Source organism: Salarias fasciatus, chromosome 3 (assembly GCF_902148845.1).
Source record: "Salarias fasciatus chromosome 3, fSalaFa1.1, whole genome shotgun sequence".
Classification (NCBI taxonomy): Eukaryota; Metazoa; Chordata; class Actinopteri; order Blenniiformes; family Blenniidae; genus Salarias; species Salarias fasciatus.
Genome location: NC_043747.1, coordinates 12095538 through 12122508, shown reverse-complemented (window position 1 = coordinate 12122508; position 26971 = coordinate 12095538). Strand labels below are relative to the sequence as shown.

Genomic DNA, 26971 nt, shown 5'->3' with positions numbered 1-26971 from the left:
CGCAGATGATGTCTCATGGGCACGCCATCATTTGCAGTTTCCTACTGTATGAAAGATCCCACAAATCTTTGTTTGCAGTGGAGTCATTCTAATGTTCATCACACCAGAGTTTAAAGAGCTCAAAGATGCTCGCGAAAGGCAATTAGCCAGTGCGTGTCTGGGTAATGTCCCTCTCTTCACTGCTGATGTTCATCAATTGCTAATAGCCGTGGTCTGCGGTGTTCAATCTAATATCCCTGCACATGATTATGTTAAATCATAATGTACAGATAGTGTGTTAAATCTTGGAACAGATGTGTGAGTTAGAGTTGTGAGAAGAGTCAAGCTGAAGATGGTCTACTGATCAAAACAAGCCCACCGGCTCCACGATAGCTCCCAATTTAACTCATCACTCCATTTTCAATTCCATTCAAAAATAAAAGTGTGAGCAAAAAAAAAAAAAAAAAAAGCAAATCAGTTTATGGTTTTACAAGATTCTCTGTGCCAAACTATTTCTTGGCTGGGGCCGTTCGCCAGGCAAGCACCCAAAACTCCAGAGCCAGGCTGGCTGTTTCCCTCTGTTTCAGTCTTTATACTCTGCTAAGATGACCAGCTGCTCGCTCCAGCCACATATTTAGTGTCAAATACGACAGCGGTACCAACCTCTCATCTGACTCTCAGCAGAAAAAAAACAAAACAAATAGGACCACTTTCCAAATTCCTGTGCTTCATTACCACTCGGTGTTTTCCCATTTGCAGAGCTTGTTGTCGTGCGTGGCCTTTGGTTATGGCTGCGAAACCTTCTCCAAGTACGAAGAACAAGGCATCGGCATTCAGTGGTCCAACATCACCCAGAGTCCGGTGGAAGGGGAGCGCTACACGTTCATCATATCGATCGGCATGATGCTGTGCGACGCCGTCCTGCACTGGCTCCTCACCTGGTACATCGAAAACGTCTTTCCAGGTATTTATTGTGTGCTGAGTTCACAATACTTCCAATATGTTATGGATGAATGTTTTTTTTTTTTAATGAAGTGATTGGAATGTGGATGGAATCAAATTGATTTTGCTGTGTATAAATTCCATGTAGTGCTGATTGCAGTAACCACATCCTACTTGTTTCTTTTAGTTGCTATACCAACGGACTGCTGCAACAGTTTTTTCTTCCTTTGGTTCTAATTAAAAGAACATCGGATTTGTGCCAGCCTGTCAAGGCGAAACCTGCATTGTTAAAGAAGCAAATTCCCATCAGCCGTGCTGATATTAAAACGTGAACAATGTTTTTTTTCACGATCGATCTCAGGCCAGTATGGAATCCCTAAGCCGTGGTACTTCCCTTTCACTTCATCTTATTGGTGCGGGACGTCATCGGAGGCCGATGGAAGCCTGCTGGAAGACTCCGGCGAGCAAAGCGGTGAGATTCCTCAGCTTCGGCGTGCAGCTGCAGCGTGGCCCAGGGAGTCGGCGCGCATTCGTTCACTCTACTGGGAGAAAACTGTGGTTCGAACAACAAATGCAAGCTAATTGGCATGGGCTGCAAACAAACATTAGCACCGTATTTGCCACGTATGGTGATAATGGAGCTCGGCTTTGTTTTTTTTGTTTTTTTTTTTTTTGGTCAGAGGGGGAATGTGCTTCAAGTAAAGAATTAGAATAAAAAGAACCACTTCCAATTAAGAATTGACGTAGGGAGATGTGATTAGGCATTTTTTAGCTTTGGGGATCTAGAAATGTTTTCAGTTTCTCTTTGTTTTTGCCACAGTTTAGACATTAAAAAAATATTCTGTTGCATAAGACAGAAACTTGTTGGGTTAATTGACTAACATTTTTGTTTTATTTTAATGCGAGCATGTTGAAGTGCAAACAGAATTGTAGCCACATTTACTGGTGCTACTGTAAAACTCAACTATGATGTTGTTGGCATCGAAGTTTTTCAATTCAGAAAAGCACTAACTTTTTGGTATGTGGGTGTGATTTGTGATGGGAGCCAAAAGGGGGCCATGTTTTCAAAAACAGATGCATGAGAATAAAGAGGATACATGTAATATACACTTTATTTCAACAAGAAACATTACAACCATTTTTGTTTTCTTTTTTGAAAAATGAACATGATAGATGTCTAGATAGAATTTAGAATACAGATATTGGACATGTTTTGTTCCATCTGCTGGTGAAGTTAAATAAAAATAACCTTGCAGAATGAGGGCTATGTAGACCAGAGGTTGGTACGTCCCACCACCCCTCCCAGCACATCACACCCTGCGGTTCGTTGTGTATATTTAGTTCATAGTTTCAGTCTTTAAAACATGCTTTTAGCTTCAGGAGGTCCCCAATGAATTGTAGGTAGTTCTAAATATTTAATTGTAGCTGCAGTAAGGCCCAGTGTCTCTATTCATAAGTGTGTATTTATGAATATATGCATGTTGTTGTGAAGCATATCTGGAGAAGGCGCCGCCCGATCTGAAAGCCGGAGTCTCGGTCCATAATCTGGTCAAGATCTACAAGACTGGGAAGAAGGTCGCGGTGGACGGACTGAGCGTGGACTTCTATGAGGATCAGATCACATCATTTCTTGGCCACAATGGAGCTGGGAAAACAACCACGATGTGAGCCCTATTATCTATTTCTCCCGTGTTTTGCCACTTGGCTCGGCGCTCGTGTAATTTCGCGGGGTGCAACTAATCTAAATTGTACACAATGGCGGCCGCGCCGTTGCTACATGAATTCAGTGGTCAGTGCTTTCAAAGAGTGACATCTTCAGAGAGGACATTTATCACACAGACTCAGCTGTTGTGTTGATAGTGGGAGCTATCTAATTGGTGTATAAAAAAAAAATAAAAAAATAGTGGAAAGGTTTGGAAGAGGTTTAGGATGACAGGAAATAAATGAAACCCAGTGGCCCAGAAAGTATGAGCGACAGAGAGAGCAAGCGATGCAAGACTAAGGGCTGCGGGGAAGACAGCCGCTCCGAGCGACTGGAACGAAACATAACAGAGAACAATAAGGGAAAGGACAGAGGAAGGACTCTGTCACACGCCGGAGCTCTGTGTCGATGCGTTCTCAGGGCGCAGCGTCTGTCTGCGAGAAGTATCATCGCAACTTTAAAACGAAAAGTTTGCTTCTTCTGCCATCAATGCATCATTAATGAGCAGAGGAACAAAAGCTGAAGGGAAATGTGGCTTTTTTTTTTTTTTCCAGAGGGTCCAGTGTTTGTTCACAAATGTGCCAAAAGTGGGAAAATTACCATTAATTATTAATGTGATTCCCTCAAAAGTTTCCCAAGCTTTGTTGCGTCATTCACTCGGCAATGAATTTTTTTTTTAGCTTGAAATTCATTCTGCCACAAATGAATTGAGTCGAAGAAAACTCGGAAGGAAACGTCAACCCAAGCCTCCCGTGACACTGTATAGTATGTATACTGTACATGATCGCATGTAAAACTACTTGGTGCGAAGTCATATCTTAAGGAAAGTATAGTTCTCAGTTATATTAACCGTTTAATGGCGAGAAGTCGTCTTTTACATCCTGTTTGGTTCTATGAATTGATGAAAATGTTCAGTTTTCATTGTTTTTCAAATAAAGTTTTGACTTATCCTTATTTTATAACATAATCCACTTGACTCATGCCTTTCACCAAATACCTTGGAAATATGTGAAGCGCCACCATCGAAAATTGTCAGAAATAACACAATGAAATAGATAAAATGACAATGCACAAGTGCTCAGAACAGAAAGACATATTGACCGATCAAAGTGTGGATGCTTTGTTAGTTCGACTCGTATCTTTTAGATTTTACTGCTTTTTTGATTGATATCATTAGGGGGAAAACGCGAGGCATTTAATTAAATGTGATTTTATGAACATCATTTCATACTTTTAAATCATTTACCGGCATAATTATGGAAAAAAAAAAAAATCAAATCGTCTTTGTTTATTTGTTTTACCAAAAAATCCACTGTTGTGGAGATTGTCAAATTCCTTTTTTAATTTTGGACTGTCAAAAATCAATTGCTATATTTGAATTTCTAAATTTCTTTGGTCATAGAGGGTTGATATTGTGTTATAAGTGTTTTTTAAATACTTTATAGAACTGTCTTTTAAAATCAGAATAATTAGATGATCTCAGAGTGAACTTTGAGTAGCTTTGAAGTGTCTTAAGTGTTTTTGAAATCAAAGTATTCACTTTACTCTTGACAGAATGAGCAACACTGATTGAACATCTTACTCTACAGTTCAGTACTTTATCGCTGGATGTTTCTACATCATTTAGACATTAAATTTAAAGTTTTCCGATTTAGACTGAACAAAAACACGATTTATCCTCCTGCTGATTCATCCTTTTACGCGTCGTAAAATGCAGAATTAAAAAGAACTGGAACAATAAGCGAACCGTGCTGTTCGGTGAATATGGACGGTTACCGAGCCTTTTCTCTTTTCTTTCTTCTGCAGGTCAATTCTGACGGGAATGTTCCCTCCTACGTCGGGAACGGCTCTCATTAACGGATATGACATCCGTACCGACATGGACAGCATCCGGAAGTGCCTGGGAATGTGTCCTCAGCACAATGTGCTGTTCAGCGAGTGAGTGAATCCACCAGAAATTTTGCCTTTTTTTCCTGTTTTGCTTGATTAGAATTAAAAAAGGTATAAAGGTGGGGGGGGGGGGGGGGGGGGGGGGGCGTTGCAGGGTGATTTAATCACATATATGACAAGGGCTGCTTCACTTCAACACACCATTATCACTTTTCCCTTTTTCTTTGAAAGAGAAAATGACATTTGTTGACTTTTTCCTCCAGATTTCTGCCACAAACTGATTACCTGAACTCGACACTACTCTTACTTCATAATTATGACTGAGAACCTGCAAATTACTTACATTAATATTAATTCCAGAGATGGAAAGCGTCTATATTAAGTCGGGTTAAAATATTCATGCAGGCATCGACGTCGGCTCCGTGGCGTATTATTTTCTTAGCCGTGAAGCAGTCGAGACATTTTGATATAACTCGAGGCTTTTCTATACTTAAGTTCACAAGAGTTTAATTACCGTGGCGGATTGTCATGCAAAATGCATTAACGTGACGCTTTGGATACTTCAAACGCGCCGATATTCTGAAGTGGCGGTGCGGCCGCCCTCGCCGGTCACTTCCTGCGCGTCGCTCAAGCCTGTGATGTTTTTTCTCCCTTTTCCAGTCTGACGGTGGAGGAGCACATTTACTTCTACGCCCGGCTGAAAGGACGCAGCCGCAGCGAGGTCAAAATTGAAATCGACCAGATGATTAATGACGTGGGCTTACCGCACAAGCGGAAGGAGCTCTCCAAGAACCTGTCAGGTGTGTGTGTGTGTGTGTGTGTGTGAATGCAGGCTGACATATTGTGGATCTGTGTATCACGGATGTGTTCGGGTTGGGTATTATTAGTACATTATCCTCTTCGCTCAGGATATCCTATTCTCCGACTGGCACACGTGCGCGCTATCCGCCTGGACGCACAGATCCGCTGCAGCCGAGTGTCACAGGTTGTAATTCATTGTCTGGGGGGCACGAGCAAGTCCGACTTGATAAATCGTCCCCAGTCACGGATTGCTTGTGAGCAAAATCACTGAAATATGACTTTCAAGGTTGATCTATGCTGACATTTCCACTACATTAGCGCAGCATCGGATGCATTTTGAAGAGCTCGCTAAGAGAGTTAAGCTTGAAATTATGTTCGGGAGGTGTGTCTGACTCCCTGCGATCAATCATCCCACGACGTGCAAAAGACAATAAAACATCGAAAGTTCCATCATGACATGTTTATTCCATGATCACCGTACCGCTTTTGTTGAACCCGTGAAGCCAAATACTGACAGGTTGCAGCAGAATGTCTATAATATCAGGCGTCTCACGTATTTATTCTCTTTTTTTTTTCTCTTTCTGGCAGTCGTCTTTCTCACGGTGTTGCTCCAATGACCCAGCTGATTCCGACTGTTTTGACTTTCAGGCGGCATGCAGAGAAAGCTGTCTGTTGCCATCGCGTTTGTCGGCGGTTCAAAAATTGTCATCCTAGACGAACCTACCGCAGGAGTGGACCCCTACGCCCGCAGGGGTATCTGGGAACTGCTGTTAAAGTACAAACAAGGTATGGGATCAGTGGTAAGAACCGACGCTGCACCGAAAGGCTTTGAAGCCCTTATTTTTGTGGAATTGACTGGAACTCACAGAGTGCATGTTTGATCTCTATCAAACTGAGAAACTTTTCAAAAAAACTGAGATGAGCTCAAGGTAAACTTTTCGCCAGCGAGGCTCAAAACGCACGCGGTACGAGAGCTGTTAAGGTAATGAACCGCCTTCAGTAGCCTGCAGGGTAATTCTTCTCTCCAGCCTTTGCTGCCTGTGACACTCAGTCATAGATGCTGAGGAATCCGCGGAATTGTACCCGCGAAGTGAGGGCGAGTCGATCCGGAGAAGCTTTAATTGACATCGCCATTTAACAGAGTCCCTAATTGTCTGGCGAATCAGTCAGCTTGTCACTCTGGTCTATATACTTTGCGGTCGCTGGCGGATGGAGGCAGGACTTGGACATTATAGTAACGCATTCCCTCAACAGATGTCTAAATGTTTAATGTGCATTGAGTGACACTCCGCCCTCACTGTGTCATTAGCTCCGCTCCCTCTAATCAAGTCCTTTCCCTTCAATTGGGAGCCGGAGATAACTCTGCTATAATGAGAGCCCCCATATTCTGGCTGCTTGAATGACTCGTGTTCCGTGCCTCTCTGGTCTTATTTGCGCCGGAGTGTTGCTAAGGTTTGTCATTAAGAGGCGGAAAAAAAAAGAAATGTAACAGGCAGTCTATTTGTATGGAAAAAGCTGAAGGCTGGGATTGGACTTAATGCAGTGGTTCTTCACAGCTAATTAAGCTCGCAGGTTTTCCGCACAGACAGGTTGAACACATCGCCCCAAGTGGGTGTTGTTTTGATTAAATTCAGTGGAGGCTTATTTGGTCTGCGGTGCTCTAAACTGAATTCCAGCTCCTAAAACCGTTCAAGATACACAGGAACCATGCATATGCTCTTTAGTTTGAAAAAAACTAAAATCTGATTTGCCCTCTATCAGGGATGAGACGTTCTAATGTTTGATTTTCTCTATGCAGTGAAGGTTTTGATGAAAATTACCATAAAAGGTGAAGATTTAAAGCAAAAATGAGCAAATTATGAATTTTTAATTATTATCCATTACTGGAAGTTGATTACTATTAAATTACCTCTCTCATTATATTATAAAATGGGCCTTGAGGATGATATTAATATAATGGATTTCATACATTTAGCCAAGTGCCCTCAGCCTTGTGTGTTTTCCTTGTGCTGTGCATCAGTTTTTGTCACTTTTAGTGTGTTGTGTCCAGAGGCGGGAAATATTTTGATCTCCATCAACTTTTATTTTACCCTATATGGCACATGCAGCTAATGCTGTCACACCATTATGGCATTTTATATGTTACACAAGCTCGTAGAGTCCTTTTTTTATTCTTTCAGCAGCTTTTATCAGCAGGTGTACAATGACTGGAAAATACAATATTGCTGTTCAATAGGTTATTTATGAGGACTTAATTAGCTGTTGCAGTTGATTAACAGTGCATTCGGGTCATGTGGGTGTATTTAACTGCATTAAGGGTAAAGAGGTGTTAGAGAAAACGTGACACGATTCGCAGAAATGAAGGAAATCCTTGTATTGATGTAGTTTTACACATTTTTAAGTTGCTGGACTGAACTATAGATACTGATGGGAGCAGAGATACATTCAAATAGTGGCATATAAGGACACGCAAGAAAAAAAAAAGTGAGAACACATAACTGGTCGTTATTACAAATCCATTTGAGGGAAAAGCTGGCTGCCAATGGACACAGCAATTGTCTCTCTTCCAACACTTACCTTGAAAACAAATTTACTGACAAAATCCATGTTGGACATTTGCAACAATCCCATTTATTGTTGACTCTGAGTGCAGCGGCGTTCTCCTTTGTACTATACATAATGCATTTTTTTTTTTTTTTTTGCCAGGAATGGAAATTAGTGCTGGGGTGAAGCCAAGCAGTACAAATGAGATAAAAATGCATGGCTGTTTTGTATCTTGTGAGGTTTTTTTTTCTTTTTTTTTTGTGCTTGGTAAGTTGTTTTCGCAAAACGTGGGGGGACAAAAAGCCATTGTGAAGATTGTGAGGGAAATTTGTGAGGAATCAAACCTATTCAGCGCAACCGAATGTGGACAGGAAAACGGGAGCGGCGTTTGAAACGCTCAACTTCATCCCGAAAAAGCAGCGAAACACAGGGACATCTGCTCATTATAACTCAGTGGACAGGCTGTAAATGGCATGAAAGTAATTTGACAATTTATAGATCTAAATTGATTGCCACAAACAACATTTATGTCGGTTTTGTCCAATAATTCACCGTAATGCGGATGTACATAAACACTGTGGAATCAATTCCTATCAACTTGATTTAGAGGGAAGGAGGCTAAATAACAGAACCCAGATTTCCAGCCTCACACTGCCGTACACTGTGTGAGTACTAGCAATTTACCTGAACACACCCAACTCCATTTGATATATCACTTTGGGCCGTAATGCGCCACAACACACTATAAATCAGAATACCTTTGTGGGCCATCTGCAGTCCAAACACATTTATTTTTCTCCCAACTCACAAATGATGCAGTGCTTTTTGAGTTTTTTTTTTTTTTTCTTTTTTCTTCTTTTCCCCTCCCTTGTAAACCACAACAAATCCCCAGGAAAATCATCTGTAAGTTTGAGCATCTCGTACAAAATGAGCTGGCGCAGTCCAACTAAACCTCCAGCAATCCTCCCCAGGCCTCCCCCCTCTTCATAAGCGTAGCTTCCCCCCCACCCCCCATATGTTAAATTGACTGGTCTGTGGGCATTCATTCAACTGGGGTATTTTGTTGGAATTTGTATAGAGAGGGATCCAGACTTGCCTGGCGTAGCGCGAGGCAGCGATACTTAACGGAGGAGGGATGGATTTGGCCTCTCGGCTGGCGGCGGGGCTCACCGGAGGTGGGGCGGTCGGGGAACGACAGGAGGGGGTGACGGAGCGGAAACAGTTGGCCCAGCTTAAAAAAAAAAAAACAGAAAAAAAAACGGTTACGTCGCGGCTGCATTTAATGACCTCCGAATGTGTCCTTCCGTCTGGGATAATGCGACCTGCGAGGATATGGTTTTAACTAGCTCAGAGCGAAAACAGCCGCGCTCAGCACGGCCTCTGACCTTTCGCAATAAACACCTGCAAATTAAAGAAACTCAAAACGACTATTAAATTTTGCGGGCTGCGACATATGTGGCGAACGTCGACGTTTCCCTGGAGATTTCAAAACTAAATACTTTCTTTTTTGTTGTTGTTGTTTTTTTTTTTTTAATTGAAACCTCAACAGGAGTCATTTCTCCACCATAAAAGTGGAAGTAGAATCAAATCCAACTACTATCAGAGTCCTCTGTAGACAGTTCAAGAAAAACGCAATCAGCCACACTCACACGGCAGGCGAATTAGAAAGGTTGAGCAGAACAAAGTTTTTACTTAAAGCTGTAAGAAATGAATATGTTTGAAAGGTCAGGTTGGAAGAATTCATCGTCATTCCTGAGAGTGTATTTCAGTACAGAGTCCAGCGATATCGCAAATAATCTGTGATGGAAAGATGTAATTTTCTCACTGAAGATTAAAAAGTTTTGGAGAAAAAAAAACCCACCAGTAAAATAAACAGTTTTTTCAAAGTTATTTAAACATATACATTTTTTAAATCACAGTAAAGGTCATATATTTTCTCCTTTAGAACATGGATGAGTGAACCGTTACTTGATCGCATGTGGCGCTGCTTTTCATGCAGACCGCAGAGACGTGACCACGCTGTGACTCCATTACAGATTTAGCCTTTTTTTTTTTTTTTTTTTTCCTGATTTCTGGGGTATGTGATAATTAACGTGCGCTATCTGATACAGCGCGATATGAAAGGATTAGAACACCTGTGAACAATCTCATGCGTGCTGTAGTTGTCATTGGTGCTGTGTTCAGTTTGATGCCTCTTGAATCAAAGGACTCGGAACAAAAAGAAGAGCGCCGAAATGAAACGTGGCCTCGTAAAATCACTGGAAAGTAGGCTTTATAGGGTGGCCTCAGCATCCTAACTAATTTTGTCCCAGATTTTTTTGCCCATGTACTCTTGTGGAGTTTGCTTTGTTGCCATGCGGATAAAGCAGGTAGTGGAAAACAAAGTGGAATCCGCAGTAAGGAGATAAGTGACTCCCCTGCAGAGACAGATTGTAATACTGGTTTTAATTTGAACAGTTTTGATCTGTGGCATCTATCACTGCATGGGTGCCATTTAATAAGAGCAGCTGTTCAAATAAACAAGGCCCGAAGAGAAAAATACTGAATTTTTTCTATTTTTTTGTATCTGCAGTGCCATTTTTACTTATTTATTTATTTTTCACTTTTCCAATTTAGTGTTTTTGTTCTTCTTTGCATCAGTGGCGCTGTCTTCAGCTCACACACCGGCGTGCAAAATATAAATATGTTCATATAGGTGGCATTAATTAGGTGTATTTTTCCCTTTCCTCAGGTCGAACGATCATTTTGTCGACGCACCACATGGATGAGGCCGACATCCTGGGCGATCGCATCGCCATCATCTCCCACGGCAAAATGCGGTGCTGTGGCTCCTCGCTCTTCCTCAAGAAGAGCTTCGGTAGCGGATACTACCTCACTCTGGTCAGGGACGGCAGTGAACAAATGACTTCTCAGCGCAACGGCATCATAAGCACCGAGGCCAGATACACCGTAAGTGCACGTTTTCCGCTGATTAATGAGATCTTGAATTTCAACATGTGTCCCCTGTTGGCTGGTGTGACATTTGATGTTGGTGCATTAGTTTGCTTGCATAGTTTAGGAAAATATCAGACTTAAGACTAATTCATTCGAAAAGAATTATTGCTCTGAATGAGACTGAATGCATCCACCTGCATTTGCAAGTCTCTGTTGTGAAGGCGTTATCAAACCGACGTGACGCAGGCTTCACACCAGAAGTCTGTTAATGAAACCACTGCGGTCAACATTCCTCTGTGAATTATGATGGACCTGAACTCTGCTGACTCACTCCAGTCATAGCAAGGCAGTAATTGCAGCTCGGAGGAGCAGATTATGATTGGGCCGGAAGACTTTCCTCTAATAATTCTGGCCCTTGATGGATGGATAGATCATGATCCGGCTGCACATCTTTTGTCAAGATCATTTATCACCCAATTCCAGCCGCTAATGGACATCCATTTTGCAGTTTAGCTGAAAGGATGCTTTATGGACGTCCCACAAAGTTGACTGTTCAGTGGGAAGGTGGAGATAAACCATGATGACGGGCTGGTTTTAGCCTTCAAGTCATCGGTAGCGGCTCTCCTGCTCATGTATGATAAACACATTTGAGAAAATAGTGAACCTCATTATTGTGATCAATTTAACAATCCTCCATAACTTAGAAACTGTTGTAGATTATTTGGACCAGATACACATTCAAATAAATCTTCCTCCATACTCGGGTATTGCCATCATGTTTAAATCATGCTGTCGCATCGCTTAGACCCTCTTATTGCCTTCAATGAGGGTTTTAGTGGCTCGCTATTAACTATTTAAAAGCTCAAGGCTTATTTAATTTCAGTTTTCAGCTTTTGCTATTGTTCATTTGTAAGATCTTTCCATCTTCATCTTACGCACAAAAATAAATCTGAACACCAAGATTGAGAACATTATTTCAACTTATTTCGGCTTCACAGTGAGAAGTGGTTCACACGCTCGTCTGACGGCGGGAAGTGTCCCAGTTCAGGGCTCGGTTTCACTTACTGCTTTTCTACTTCTGGTTTCTAACGCATTCAAGACTCGTTTGTTGAAACGATCGAAGTGAATGCAAGAATGTGTGATTGTCTGTGAAAATGGAAGAGGTGTAGATGGTGTTTAAGATGTACAAATGTATACATGTATTTCATTTTGATCCACTGAAAGTCAACAAATAGGATTAAATTGTAATAGGATGAATCAAGAAAACTATTACGACTACTTTGACAACAGTGACGTTTTCTTTAATTGATATCAGGAGCTTCAAAACTCTTCAGATTATTACTTCCTCCCTCTTTTTATTGAGTGAAAATGAAACATGGGGAGAATCATAATTTCATTATCCTGAAAGAGCGTCCACCTGGGCACATGACTTTTGATGCTCAGCGTTTGAAATTCATTCATTATCCTAAAACAGACCCTGGCCTGATCGTGCAGTTACCTAACCTTTTTTTCTTTTTTTCTTATTCTTAAATAACTTAACACGACCCCAGTGTAATTGGATGATACTTGGAAAAAGGGTAAAAGACCTCTGACCCAATAATCACCTCTTTCAAATCTATTTTCGATTCTCCAGAGTGTTCTCTATCTTTTCCCTTAATCCTCCCCCATCGTGATCTTTGTGTAGTCCCTCCCAGCACGAACTCTGGCAAACGTTGACATGCCGGATGATGCTAATTGTCACCGCGGAGAGGGGCGATTCTCACGTTTGCTCGCCAGTGGCGTCTCTCACACTTACTTTTAATCAATTGGAGCAAATGAACAAGATGTATGGATGCCATTAAATTTAGTCACCGGGCTATTTGAGGTAAACAAAGTCATTTGTTTGAAATAAATAAACACCCAACACCTTTATGAACCACGTACAGAAGTGTCCCCCTTTTCTGGACGACACTTTAGTAATTAATTGGAAGATTTTTTGCAATTACACAGCCCATATAACGGAGAAACAGACCTGGACAAACTGTGGCTGCCCTGATCTCTTTTCAGTGTGATTAAACTCCATTTAATAAATGTCATAAAGTTCTTTTAAAAACGCGGGGAGATTTATTCAACCTTTGCCGAAATTAAAGTGCACTCTTCATTTGCAGGTGTTGTCTCTGACTGAAAAGACCGTGGCCTCATATTCCATTACAGATTAACGGCGCTACTTGTTGACGCCCGCATACGGCTTTATTTAGAGCAATTAAATAGAAACTTCTGGGTGCCAGTTATTTGATTAATGCATGACAGGAGTTGTCAAGGAGCGACTGTTCATCATTCTAAGTGGTAAGGCATGATAAAGCCTTTCTAATCCAATTCTGATTAACAGGAGACAGACCGTCCTCTGAGCAGCAGCCCAGATGAAGGCATCGGCAGCCAAAGCTGGAGCAACTCTGATCCCTCAGGTACGGACTCCATCACCGTTACTGTCACTCAGCCTTTTTACGACTCCTGCTACGTAAACCAATATGTGCTCTGCACTCTATAGGCGTTTTATATACTTTCCTAAATATACAGTTTGAACAGGCGCCCACAGTCATATCTGCACATCACAATCCACGTCTTCTAAAGGGTTCAAGTTAAGATGCTTTTGTTCTTCCTGCCAGAGTTTGAATATTTAGTTTTATAGTAACTTCCAAGAGCAAGTAAAGGATGGTATTTTTCTTGCAAGAGAAGGTTGAAAAGTTTTGTTGTGCTGAGCAAGGTCCTCATGAGTGGTGATTATCGGGACCCAAAGGCAAATTCAGCCAACTGTTATGTCTGCTCTGAGATCACGGGGGTGTTTAAAAGAACAGACAGACATCTGGGATGGCAATTAATTTTCTTCTTCTGTGTCGCGTCATCAGCCGTGGATTGCGCTTAGAGTTATTCTACCTCTTCTTATTCATCTTCTGTTCTTATTAGTGACAATCGGAAGACAACTAAAAATGCATTTTTATCTATTTTGAAATCATTGTCCTATAGCAAAAATCATGGTCGAAAATACCTAGGATTTAGATCACAATGTACAAGGATACAGAAATCGAAATAGTAACCATTTTGCTTATTTGACTTGATTTGATCATAATATTGACGTAAGACCGATCAAGAGAACAATCCCAACAATCTGCTTGCTATATACGAACAATGAATCACAAATCGATCAAACGTCATCATCCACCACAACTTTTAAGTCAAATAGGAGTCAGAACTTGGCATGAAAGTAACCACATCTCCACGAGTGACAGCACAGTTGTCTTCATTAATACACAGCAGTGAGCCCAGTGAAGCACACAATCACAAATAATTCAGTCTGATGTGTGAAGAAGATCCATTTACTTCTTCATAAAGCACCAGGCCAGCGGTTGTTAAGCTGCAGTAATTATGTATGAGAGGTTCCGGATCAATAATGGATGTGGTGCGTTGTGCAACACTGTCCGGATTGATTCTCCCTGAGACCCAGCATCAGAAGGGATGAGGCGGAGGAGTTATGTCCACTGATCTGCTCCAGTTTTTCGAAATGTCACATCAGCAGGTTCTGATTAAAATATATTAGATTCGTTTCCAAACTTCCATCTTTTCATTTGTGTCAGTGCAGCTGGAAGTTTAAAGGATGGAAAGCTTCTGTTTTGCATCAATTGATCAAAAGAAATGTAGAAAACATCACAGCAAAACATAGAAATATCAATAAACTGCGTTTTTCCTCGAGCTCTTGGGGAAAAAGCTCGTCTCTCCATCCTCTTCAGTTTGTTCGGTGGGTGATTTTGTCGGTTATCGTCCGGCAGATTTAACTCATGTGGGTCAGCTTGTGCGGCGCCACATCCCGGAGGCGGTCTTCTTGGAGAGTATCGGTCAGGAGATCACCTACATCCTGCCCTACAGCGGCGCCGGAGACGGGACCTTCTCCGAGCTCTTTTACGAACTGGACCTCGCCATGGCTGACCTCGGCCTGACCAGCTACGGCGTCTCTGACACCACGCTGGAGGAGGTAAAGCATCGACCGAAACGCCAAACATAGACGCTTCCATCTATATGCATACATATAGAATTACTCTTTACATTCACAGAAAAGCACATAAGTAGGAAACAATTCCTTCTTGTGTTTCATTTTTTTCTCTTGTTACTCTTGGTCATTATCTTCTATATCGCTGATCCCATTCTGCAGATTCTTCTGTCATGAAATCTTGATATCTTGCTTCAAAAAAAAAAAACATAAAAAAAGCAGAAGGGGGTATTATCTAATGGAGGAGTAAATAATCGGTAACCATGGGTTCGAGGATCGTCTAGTTCCATTAAGGTATCGATTCTTCCTCTCACCATGATGATGATAGAAGCCCCGGGCTGTAAGGACCAGGCTAATGTGTTAATACTATTATGAAACTGACCTTGGAGCTTGCAGGAACATATTTACCAAAACTCAACCACAGAGAGACTCGAGTCTCTGTGAGATCGGATGTGATTCATGTTTCATCTTCTTGCATCACGTCGACTTCACAGGTTTTTTTTTTTTTTTTTGGTAATTTGCCATGAATCATTTCTATGATCACATATTTTCCGGGGTGAACTTTTTGTTAATTCCACACCAAACTAATATCAAAGTGGAGTTTTTTTTTTCTGCCCCTCCGCGAGCTTCGATACGTCGCTCTCATAGTGTATTATTACTTTACTGAGTGTTTCACATAATGCGCATCATGTATCTCAGACATGCATTAGACGCCAGTGGTCTGCAGGCGGTGTGAATAATTCCTTTTGAATTTCCAAAGTTCAATGGTGAAATGGTTAGTTAATCCATCCATGTTTTCTTTTGAAGTTCATTCATTATTTTCAGTGGAAATACAGCACGCGCCCGTTCTGCCGTGCAACAATGGAAGAGTCACAAAGTGAAATTATAATAATGTGTGTGTTGGATAGCAGCACTCAATATTACTTTGATAGATAATCTAAGAAATAAAATCACATTCAGCCTCCCGGAATAAGGCTTAACGTGCAAGGTGAGGATATTTGCTTTCAAATTGCTTTAAATTTTGCAATACTTTCTAACAGAAACCTGTCAGAAATGTCGCTCCAGAGTTTTCTTCCTGTCCATTGCAGCATTACCAGCCTGCATTCCTGCAGTGTGCTGGGAAACATACATACTCAGCCTCATACATAATTGATAATCATGAGCAATTTGTTTATTTTGCAGATATTTCTTAAAGTGGCAGAAGACACCGGGGTGGATGCAGAAATAACAAGTGAGAGGACAGTGTGTGTGTGTGTGTGTGTGTGTGTGTGCTTGCTAACGCGTGTTTGGGGAATAAACAGTACACTCTTTAGAGGTGATGATATGGTTTAACTGTGAAAACTCCAAATCCAAAACAAGTATGTTTGTCAACTTCTCACCATGAATGCGATATACATTCCCCTCAGTAAGCAATTAGAAGGAAGCTATTTTCATGATCTGCATGTCAAGATACACATTTTTTCTTCTCATACCAAATGGTCATAGTTGGTGTTTTTGATTCCACTTTTTTTATAATACTGGTAACCTTTAGTTTAGCTATGAGTCATATTTCTTGATTGCTGACTACGATCAGTGAAACTGATTGACCAAGGCCAATAAAATACTCAATTTTCTTGTTTTCCTAAAGTTTTGTGATCTAATTTGTCGACAAGTAGCTTTATTTTTCTGTTTCATATCAACACACATGTATATATAGATTAAAAAAAAACAAAAACACCTGGTTTATGCCTTTACGGGAAATAATCCAGCATCTTGCGGGGCAGGTAGCTTTTCTTATTGTTATTTATAACCCTAAATTGGGTCAGGCCAAAACAACATATCTTATTTGTATTCCCACAGCAACAACGGAGCTGCTGGATAGAGACTACAAACGAAGCTCCCGCGAAGCCAGGAGGAACAGCATCGCCAGCGTCCACAGGAAAACAGGCAAGAGTCTCCGAATTCACCGTGAATATTTTCAATCTAATCAAAAATATCCAACCTTTCTGGGTGACTGATATTGATGGGAGAGCATAAAGTCACTTGTAGATAATGCTGGTTTTTCTTTTCCTTTCTGTTTCTCACGTAGAACCAAAAGAAAAGCTCTCAAATAAAGTGGAAGGTAAGTCATGTGTTTTGGGTTGAGCTTTAGTTTTCTCCAGATCAAATGTAATTTTTACCTGCCGTTATTTATTTTCAACTGCTTAACTTCATTGAGTGTGCAGGTGCAGCCCATAAAAATGAGAATGTTATGGAAGAAGGTAATTTAATTTACATTTAAACATGTTTTTCTTTTTTAAATTAATAGAATGAAACTACAATATCAATTTTTTTGGGGAATTTCAGTTTATATGTGAAACATCTTAAATATATTTCATGAGATCTGGTGTTTATTCAATATTTATCTTAATCTTTAGGCCATAATTATCTCAATTAGAGTAATAAATACAAAGAAACAAAACAAAACAAAAAAATAGTTTGAAATGCTTTAGCTTTATGTGAGGAAGATTTTAAATGAAGAACTTCCATGAACTTTACTTTCCTATGGGTTCCAGCAACGAAGTGAATAAGCTTTTTACACACGCGCTCACACACGCGCACACACAATCAATCCCCCCTCCTGGGATCCGGACCACCCGGAGCACCACCCCTTCACCCTGTAACTCGGCCCCCTGGGCTCCACTAGCCGGGAGGCCGGGAGCAGAGACCCCCGGCCCCAGAGGCCAGACCCTGCAGCAACCGGACACAGTTGGCCACTCACCGCACCCCCAGCCTCAACACACACACACACACCTCAACCAGCCTATGCACTTTATTAGCTCCTTTTTTTTCCCCCCACTTCTTCTATTTCGCAATAAATCTTGAATCATAAAAACGGCTTTTATAAGAATTAGCTTTATTATCACATTGACTACTGTTATTTTTTCATTGTCAGTATACCTGCAGATATTTAAAACCGAGGTGTCTATAAAGGCTTTATTTATCACCGTTTTCCTCTCGAGCCGTGCCCAAATACCATTACCCAATTCATGAGTTGTGAAAATGAAAGTTTCTACACTGAGGAGCGAGCGGAAGCCGCTGGCAGGTGCAACACTTAAGTTATATTTGATAAGCCCATTAGCTCCGCGGAAACGCGCGCTCAGCAGCTCTTTTACATATGCACAGATGATAAATAACGCCGCGGGTTAATGTCCACCGCAGACCTGAGGAGGAACGCCAGCCTCAGTGGGAGGGGGTCCGTGGTCATCACCGGGTGGGAGCTGATCAGAAGGCAGTTCCTGGCGCTCTTCATCAAGCGCTTCCACCACGCCCGGAGGAGCCGCAAGGGACTCATTGCCCAGGTAATGGCCTCAGTCCGTCATATTGATGAATTGAAGGGTTAGACTAGTGGGCTTGCATGGGAGGATCAAGGTAGGATTGTGCGAAATACATGTTGGCCTTCAAAATCATTTAATGACATATATGATTAAGTGAACTAATTTGAAATCTTCAGGGGGAAAATCGCTCATTTTGATGGAGTCAATAGTTGTGGAATTAAAGTAGCTGCAAAGGAAATCTTCACTGAAGGCAGTGTATGAGTGTGAAAGCTGTTGATGTGATGCAGACCTGGAGAAAATAGATGAAGTGAAATCATGACAATCAAAACATGAGATAACATTACATATTAGTGTGTTTAAAAAGAAAAAAAAAAAAATCTTCAAACAAAATCACAGATTCTGCAAGCTGTTTCTCTCCAGGCGTGCCTTCCACCTGAGGATCTGAGGCTCGCGATTCAGATGGGTTCAAACATCTCAGAAATGTATGAGGAGTGTTTGGGTTAAAGATCAATATTAAAACACCCAGGGAGCCAATAAAGAGAAGCTAAACTGGAGTTATGTGATGTACTCTGTCCAAATCAATGAGGCGCCCGGGCATTCGACAGAAAATTGACCAGTTTAATCTAAAGCTAAAGTCACAATTATAATGCTTTAAGTGCTGTTTTCATCTGATGTGCCTAACCCCCAGGAAATAATGACGAGATTGAATGACACTTGAAATGATTGTTTGTTGCTCCACTAAACTGCACAAACAATAATTATCTGCGCTTCAAAAAAAAAATCAAAAAGGAGAAAAAAAAAAACACACAAAACAAAACTGGATGACACTAAAATTCAAGTCCTCGCTGGCTATGATCAAAAACACAAACAAATCATGGAAAGCCTGAAATAAAGCCATCACTTGTGGAGCGGAGTGTGTTCGTGCGGCTCGGCTGGTAACGTCGGTTTTCACCTGATCGCAGTGATTGGCACCAGAAAGCCAAAGTGACACTCATGATTTGTTTTTCCTTCATTTTACCGTGTGCTAATCATATCTTTTCATTAGCTTTGTATTGGATGTGATTGCATAACAATTAGAGCGATGACAGGCTGCTATTAGCTTATTAGGTGTATGTCTATATTATTTTGCTCCTCATAAACATGATTTCGGAAGTCAAAACCAATGAGCGGATATTATTCAAACAAGTCAGAACCAATTTCTGCGAGCGGCAGTTCTCAAGGTACTTTAATGATTTTTCACGCAACTTCCGGAAAAGTGCGTTCGGGCTGGAATGGCATCAATAAATGCAGCGACCATCGCCCCACCCCGACTTTTTGCATGTAAATATTGTCATGGCATCAATTCTGTCAGCCGCCACCATGCAGGTTCAGGTTATCGCAGTGTTTGAACGGGAGAGACGGAACGATGCTTCGCCCTCGTGAGGTGTACTTCTTGTAATTTGCCGCAGTACCAATCCCCCATTAGTCACTGTCAGTCCCGGACGTCCCTCTTTCGCAGGGGGACGCAGAGCGGGATGGAAGGATAAGCCGGCGAATGCGTTCGTACAAGGGTGCACATTGTCTGCAAGGGCACACCTACTACCTCTTCCTCTTTATTCATCTGGCTAAAGGCTTTTCTTTTCTTTTTTTTCTTTTTTTTTTCCTTCCTTCCTCCCGCCCATCATGTCAACAGCTGCCATTGTCAGCAGATATGATTGTGCAGTGAGGTAATCTCCTCAAATACAAGCGGTTAGGGGAATATAAAAGAGATTATGGCGTGGAGCACAAAAGGAGTGATTTATGGGGTTGGAAGTTGGGGACAGGCGACTGTGGGTGATGTCAGAATCAGAGAGAGGCGGTTATTGCATCTGTTGTGGTGGGCGAGTCCACGGCTTCTGCTGTTCAGCGTTACGTATTCCAACATGTCTTAGTGTGATTTTTGGAGTGTTTCAAGTTTTTTTTGTTTTCGTTTTCTCGTTGTTTGTTGCACTTTTTAACGTGGGGATAATAGGCTTGACGGCCATTTGTTCCGCATTGTGTCTGAACGCTGTGGAAGGGAAAGCCCTCGTTATTGCATCCGCGCGAGAAACATCCAAGGTGATGCTATTATCCACTTTAACGCGAGGCGCAGCAGTTAAGCTATTATTCACAAATAAAATTGGGTAGACATAAATGATCGTCGTAGGAAATAACCTCGATCTAATGAGGCATTTGACTTTGCAGGAAATAAAACACATCTTAATCATGTTGTGGTGTTTATTGTTTTTTTTTTTTTCTTGTTTTTTTTGTGTGCATATAATCCCATCCTCTTCTTTAAATCCCCACTAAACTTGAGAAGGCGATAAACTCATGCATTGTTCATGGGAGTGCTTTGGCTTTGTGAGCGTAATGACTTCTCCCTGTTTTTTTTGGGGTTTTTTTTGCGGGATTTCTCTCAATGGAAGAAGCACCAGCTGTCACCTGCAATTACTGCTGAGGCAGAGAGAGAAAGACAAAGCAGCAGAACCAGAATACTTCTTTCTTTTTTAGCAGTCCCGCCATTAAGCTCCTCGGTCCCGCCGCCGCTCTCTTTATCTTCCCCTCCCGAGCGCGGGGTTTTTCGCGGCCGCGGCTCCTCCTCGCTGTAAATTTTCACATTTTCAATTGTAGGCCTCTTGAATTGACCTGGCAAATTGCGCACGCGGCAATTAATCAAGTGTACGCAAACCTCCCCCCTCCCCCCCTCCGAGCGCGCCTCGACCCAGCGATGATTAACCAGTAAAGATATTGTGCATTTTCTTTCTGTCTCCCTGACCTTTTTAACAGTTCCAACAATGCAATAAAAAGAGAATTACATGATGAAGAAAAGAGGATTGGATGAGAGGGAGGGTTGTTGGGGGAGGCATGAAAGCGTCTATTTTTTTTTTCTTCCTTCCTTTTATTCATTCTTTTTACCAAAAAAGAAAAAAAACACACACACACACACACACACACACACACACACACATACACAAAAGACAAGAGAATAGCGAGAAACTAATTATATCCGAGTGGCCAGATGATGGCGGTGGCGTTGGAAGTGTTTAATCAAACTCATAAAGCATGCAGAAGGGCCTAAACAAGTTGGCGGGGTGCATATTAATGTGCGCGCATTATTACATCGCTCCCGCGTTATTGTTGATTGCATCAGTCGTTTTGCATTTTGCTGCACGTAATGACAGTGAGGGGACTCGGGGAGGGGGAGTGATGAAATTGATCTCTCATTGACTGTTTGAGTGCTGGAACGCTTGCACACGTAAACACACATCTGCACACGAGTCATGCAAATGCCCCGCGAAGACTAATAATGCTTGTTTTTTTGTTTTTTTTTATTTGAAGGAGGCCAGCTATAATTTAATTGCTCATAAGTGTGCCGCTGTGTACTGTAACATTACGCCTGTCGTAAAAATGAATACAGCTTGTTTCCTGAGATGAAGTGACACACATTATGCAGCATGAGCAAAACGCCCGCGATCGAATGAAACTGGAAGGTACAAAATGTTCAGAAATCATCGATTAAAAGTTCTTATCTCCAATATTTTGAAGGATAAAGGTCTTTAGCAGACTGCTGGCTGTTTAATGAGATATTCTGACTTTAAAATGCGGTCCTTATCCTCCCAGGTGATCTTGCCAGCTGTTTTCGTCTGCCTCTCTCTGATCTTCTCCCTCATCACTCCGCCGTTCGCTGAGTATCCAAGTCTGGAGCTGCAGCCCTGGATGTACGATCTACCCCAAACCACTTTTTACAGGTACGTGCATTGAAGCTTCAAAAACATTAGTTTTCTTTATCTTATTCTTTATTTCTTATTAAAAGTACGTGCCGTCAACAACTGATAAACCAAACGTGGATAATGAAAAGGAAGTGGAGCTAAATTTTGCTTTGCACCTCTACCTAGAACTTGCAGTACTGAACAAATCCAGAAAATAAGATGGTACGGAGAGAGATACTCCCCAAAAGCAAGAGGTCAAATCAGGTTCAGCATCAGAGAAGCTTTTCTGCTGCAGTGGGGCCAAGGAGGGAGCGGAAGGACCTGCACAGTGACCCATGAATGCTGCATTTCTGTCAGACAAGCAATTATCTGGTTACTTCTGGGGCCAATTTCTAGCATTTCCTCACATGTGAGTGAAAGACGAGGCAGTTGAAATCTGTACACTGTGACCGTGATGAGCTGGACACCGTGTTTCGTTAGGAAGCCTGAGGGGACGAAGTGGGCCTCTCTTTGTTGGTTACTTCAAAAATCTCGGTTGATCTTGTTGTTTCCTTCAGTGTTGCCAATCTTAAAGGTTTATTACATCTGCTTCTTATGAAGCAGGATGAAAATAATTCATCGTCTCATCGTCAGTGACTGCTTTGCGAGGAGAGAAGACCATGGTTTAAGATAGATTAGTTTGTCTCAGATCCAGCTTGATCCACTGGGACCTGCGGCTGATCTCAGCTGCGCAGAGGATCGGTGTAATCTTGGCTTTCATCAGAAGAAGAGGTGTCAGACTCCTCAGTTCTGCAATCCTAAACTTTAACTTAAAAAAAAAAAAAACAGAAGTCCAAAGTGGAATCATTAGTCATCACACTGTGCTCGTTGTTTTATTGGCAGCAGATTTTTGCATGGCTAAGGTCATCAATTTGGACCGCATCCCGTCCTTGGCTCCAGCTTCACATCGCTGTGAATCACAACTCTAATTGGTGACAAGGCCCAGCCTTGGTGGACTCACACCGAGCACAAGCGCACAGCGCAGTGAGATGTGCACGACTGTCAGCCTTTCCTGTATAAGAATTTCACATTATTTATTTTCGCCATTATGCATTCTTGAAAGTAGTGACAGTATATTCCCATAAGTGCAGATGATGTTGAATGCGGTATTTACCTGTAAGAACGGCCATTGTAACTCAAATTTAGTTTTCTATTATTGCGTTGCTGAAATATCCAAATGTTCACACTAGTAATATCACATATTCTGTCTTCCTGTCTGCCAGTAAAATGATGTAAAATCTGCTGAATTCTAATGTGGATCACAGGTTACGGCATCTGTCTGAACCATCACACTAATCTTGACAGTGTATTCATATTGTGTTCTTCTGACATGAAGCTGTCTTTGCTTATCCGGTCTGCAGGTGTTTCATTTCCCCTGGAAGCACTTTGTAGATATTCGCTTTGAGGATGTCAAGACACAATAACCGCAGCCTCATGTGAAACCCAGTTTATACAAGATAGAATTTAAACTCCTGGTCAGATTGAAATGCTGCTCACTTTATATCTGTATGCTTTCATTTTGAACAACCCCGTATCTATAAACCAAGTATTCTCATCTCAGGACACGGAAATCCAAAAGCCCAGACTCTACCCATAATGCATAACTGCACTTGTTCAGTTCTTTTGTTACTGACTAGAATTGATTTATCATATTACATTACATACAGACGTTTACCCTTCCGTATCGATTGAGTGATTTGTTGGGAACCATTATAGCATATTCTTTAGCAATGTATTGTGTGTTTTTTATGCTGTCGTTCGCAGCAACACTCAGCCTTGAAAAAGCATTTGTTTATGGTGTATCGTATAGATCACGGATGTGCCCAAACACACGGATCCGCCACCCGCTTCATTCAGTACACTCGTTCGATCTGTGATTCGGTACAGCTTCACCATGACTCCGTTTGAAAACATCAGCCATAAAATAACAAGCATGTTGTTTGGAGTGAGTGAAGAGGGTGAAGCACCAAGAGAAAACCTTTACATGCAAAGGCAGGATACGCAAACCCTCTGATGGGACATCCTTAAATAACTTAGAATTTTCATCTCGCATTTAACCACAGTAAAGCCCATCGATGCTCTGGAGCACTTTAAAACAGCAATCCATGCCTTCATCATATTTCAGATGGATAATTGAAACTCGCTTTATGAGTCAAACAGCTTTTCCTCATATGTCTCCAGTTGCTTGTTGCTCATCCTTTAACTGGAACCTGTTAAGGGAGCACATTACTCCAAATCTGGCCTCTCTACACTGGCTCGTCAACACTCATATTAAAGTTTAGGATTCTTTCACTTGTTTTCAAATCTTTAATCTTATCTGAAGCACTTATTTAAATGGTTTGGAAAATGAAAATTTCACACATGGTTTTTTTTGGACGGAGAATCAAGGTTCCTGGAGTTTTTTTAGTTGCTGTTGGATGTCCTTAAATAAACAAAAAAAACATTTTTAGTGTATCAAACTGGCCAAAATCACTCTCTTTCTATTCTTTCCTGCAAGTACTGATGGCTCAGTGTGAATTCAGAAAGATAAAGGCTTCCAAGTTATGGGCAGACCTAATTTTTGTAACATTACATCCAAGCCTCCTCTGCCTCCTTTTTTTTTTTTAAGCTGCTTTTTAAAGCTTTTTTTTTCTTTTCATACTTTGGCTTTCGACCAGAATGACAATTCTTCTCATTTTTACTATTATTACCTGTTTTATATGGTAGCCCAGAGGGGCAAACCACAGCAACAAAATGCAGAGCACACAGGAAAAAGAAAGGCACTTTAAAAACAAACAAAAACAAGAACAAAAAAGAAAAAGAAAACCATGCCGTTAATACAAAAGGACGTGTTTTTCTTTTTCTACTAATTGGTCAGTGTATAAGGACATAGCAGCAGCGACTTTACAATATAGTTTCTAAAAATCTTGCTCTTTTCCGCAGAATCACTTTAAAACAAAATCTTTAATTTTATCATTTGCAGGGCTCTATTGGCATTTGGCAAAACATAACTCTTTTAAAAAAGCACATGACTGAAATATATGATTGCAATCTCCCTTTGAAAATTGGGCCTAATTAGTCGACGCATCGGCAAGCAGGAAAAATCATTAGGATAAATCTAGCCGGCACCGAGCTGGACGAAGAGAATGAGCAACTCGAATCTATCAAACATACAGTAGACTGAGAGGCTTTTGAAATCAGAAAATAAAATGATCTGCAACTGTCATTGTTTACACTCACATGTACTTCTTTTATTTTTCCAAATCTCATAAGACGTGCAACTGAACAAACAAATATTTACCCAGTCTTGTTTGCTGCAACATTCAAATTCTGTCCTGCCGCTCTCCATGGTGCTGAAACATACAAATCCACGCCGTGTCTGTTTCTCTCTCTTTCCAGCCCCCCATTCATTGAAATCACTTTCCACAGCGGTGAAGTGACCTTTCCTGGTCTGTATGCTTCAGTCTGTATTAACACTGAACAACCACTGCTCACAACTCTAAAGCCTGCCCTGGCAAACAAATACCTAAACCGACACCGAGTGGCTCTAAATGACACGTCTTCACCCAGATAATCTCTTTAAAGCACACAAGAAGGTGCATAGTTACCCCACCTATTGTGGTGAAATGTTATTAGAGTACTCCAATATAGTGCACGGTTTGTATTTCACGTGTCCTAAAAGACACTCAGGTCCTCTGCTACAAACAAAAAGTCTTTCATTTAGTGATCTTGGCGGCGGCGATATTGCGAAGTCACCACTGAAGTGCGTTTGAGCTGCATGTTCTTGCAGTTTCCTTGGAGTTGCTTATGCCTGGTGCTTTTGAAACCTCGATCAAGTTTCATTTCACTGTCATTCACTTTAGCCAACTGCTTAAAGTCATCTTTCCACTTGGTGCTGAATGTGAGCGGAAAAGTAGTCGAAGGGTTCACTCGAAAGGTGCATTGTTGTGCTGCACCACTTCAAGCTTTGAAAGCGTTCAACAATGCATAGCAGTGGCTGTACTGTCGAGATGGAGCCCAGTGTATTTTTACTTTTCGGTTTGTTCAATTCCTTTCAAGTATGATGACTGCATGGTGTAATAACTCACTCATAAGAATGCTCTGGTTCGATTTGAGTCTCTTTTTTTTTCTTTTTTTGTGGTGTTTGCATCTTTTCGCTGTAATTAACTGGGTTTTTGATGAATGCTGTGCGTGTTAGATGTGTAGCTTTTGTCTTAAGACATGATTAAAGTAGGGGTGACAGATCAGAAAAGAAAACTGTTGGCTTTAAATCACTAAACTGAGCTGTTTCTTACCTCATCATGCAGCCTTCACATGACTTTCCTCAGTCTGAGTTTTTACTTACGTGATGTTTCATTTTGACGAATGAACATTCATTAGTTCCGCTGCTTCTGTGTGTATGCACAAGTCTTCATTTTGAATCCCTCCAATAGTTTTATTATCTTAAATAACATGGTAACCCAGCCATTGTTAATTGCAAAACAGATGGCTGCACATAATCCATTTTTACAATCGGACCACTTCAATTGCACTCAGCGGTGGCCAAGGAAATGACCGTGTGACCTTCATGGAGATGCCTCTAAATGAGACAATGAACACTGTATTAATCCAAACGGTTGGCCGGGCTGTGGCCGCTGCTGGCAGGAAGCCATCACGATGGTCTTTATGAAACACTGTGTTTTAAGTCCCACAGCACTCTTAAGATAAAGGGCAGGCTGTGTGTGGTTAGTAATGAGAATGAAATTGGAATGGGAAGATGGTTTAACGGAGTCGCAGGGCCTAGATATGTACAGGACACTCAGATTATAATGAAAGGCTGTGAAGAGCTCACACTGTACACAGAATCTTGAAAAGGCTCGTATCGGTGCGCGCACGCACAGGAATACTCATCAGGAGGGAGCCGGACTCCAGCAATAGAGAGCATGACTTGATAGTCAGCAGTGTGTTCTGGGAATCATGTTTTGACTGTTTTACTTGAGAAAACGGTTGATCAACTCAATGATTTCTCTCACCTCCTTGATTAACAAACCCCTGGTTGCACACATCATTGCTATTGAGTATTTACTTAAAATTAACCGCATTCAATCACCCAGTGTACATGCTTCTCGTCCTTTTAGGCTTTTTTGATGTCAAAATG

At 41.4% G+C, this 26971-nt stretch overlaps 1 protein-coding gene across 1 annotated transcript in view; it reads left to right on the top strand.

The window, feature by feature from the left end:
• Positions 1-26971, top strand: part of LOC115386209 (phospholipid-transporting ATPase ABCA1) — a 132072-nt gene that overhangs the window by 43547 nt on the left and 61554 nt on the right. The window contains exons 16-29 of the mRNA XM_030088433.1: positions 739-943; positions 1283-1393; positions 2414-2585; positions 4430-4561; positions 5174-5313; positions 5963-6100; positions 10590-10807; positions 13161-13236; positions 14596-14798; positions 15996-16044; positions 16653-16760; positions 16882-16914; positions 17994-18133; positions 21728-21855. Of these exons, the coding sequence (XP_029944293.1) occupies positions 739-943; positions 1283-1393; positions 2414-2585; positions 4430-4561; positions 5174-5313; positions 5963-6100; positions 10590-10807; positions 13161-13236; positions 14596-14798; positions 15996-16044; positions 16653-16760; positions 16882-16914; positions 17994-18133; positions 21728-21855 (1853 nt within the window). The remainder of the gene's footprint in view (positions 1-738; positions 944-1282; positions 1394-2413; positions 2586-4429; positions 4562-5173; positions 5314-5962; positions 6101-10589; positions 10808-13160; positions 13237-14595; positions 14799-15995; positions 16045-16652; positions 16761-16881; positions 16915-17993; positions 18134-21727; positions 21856-26971) is intronic.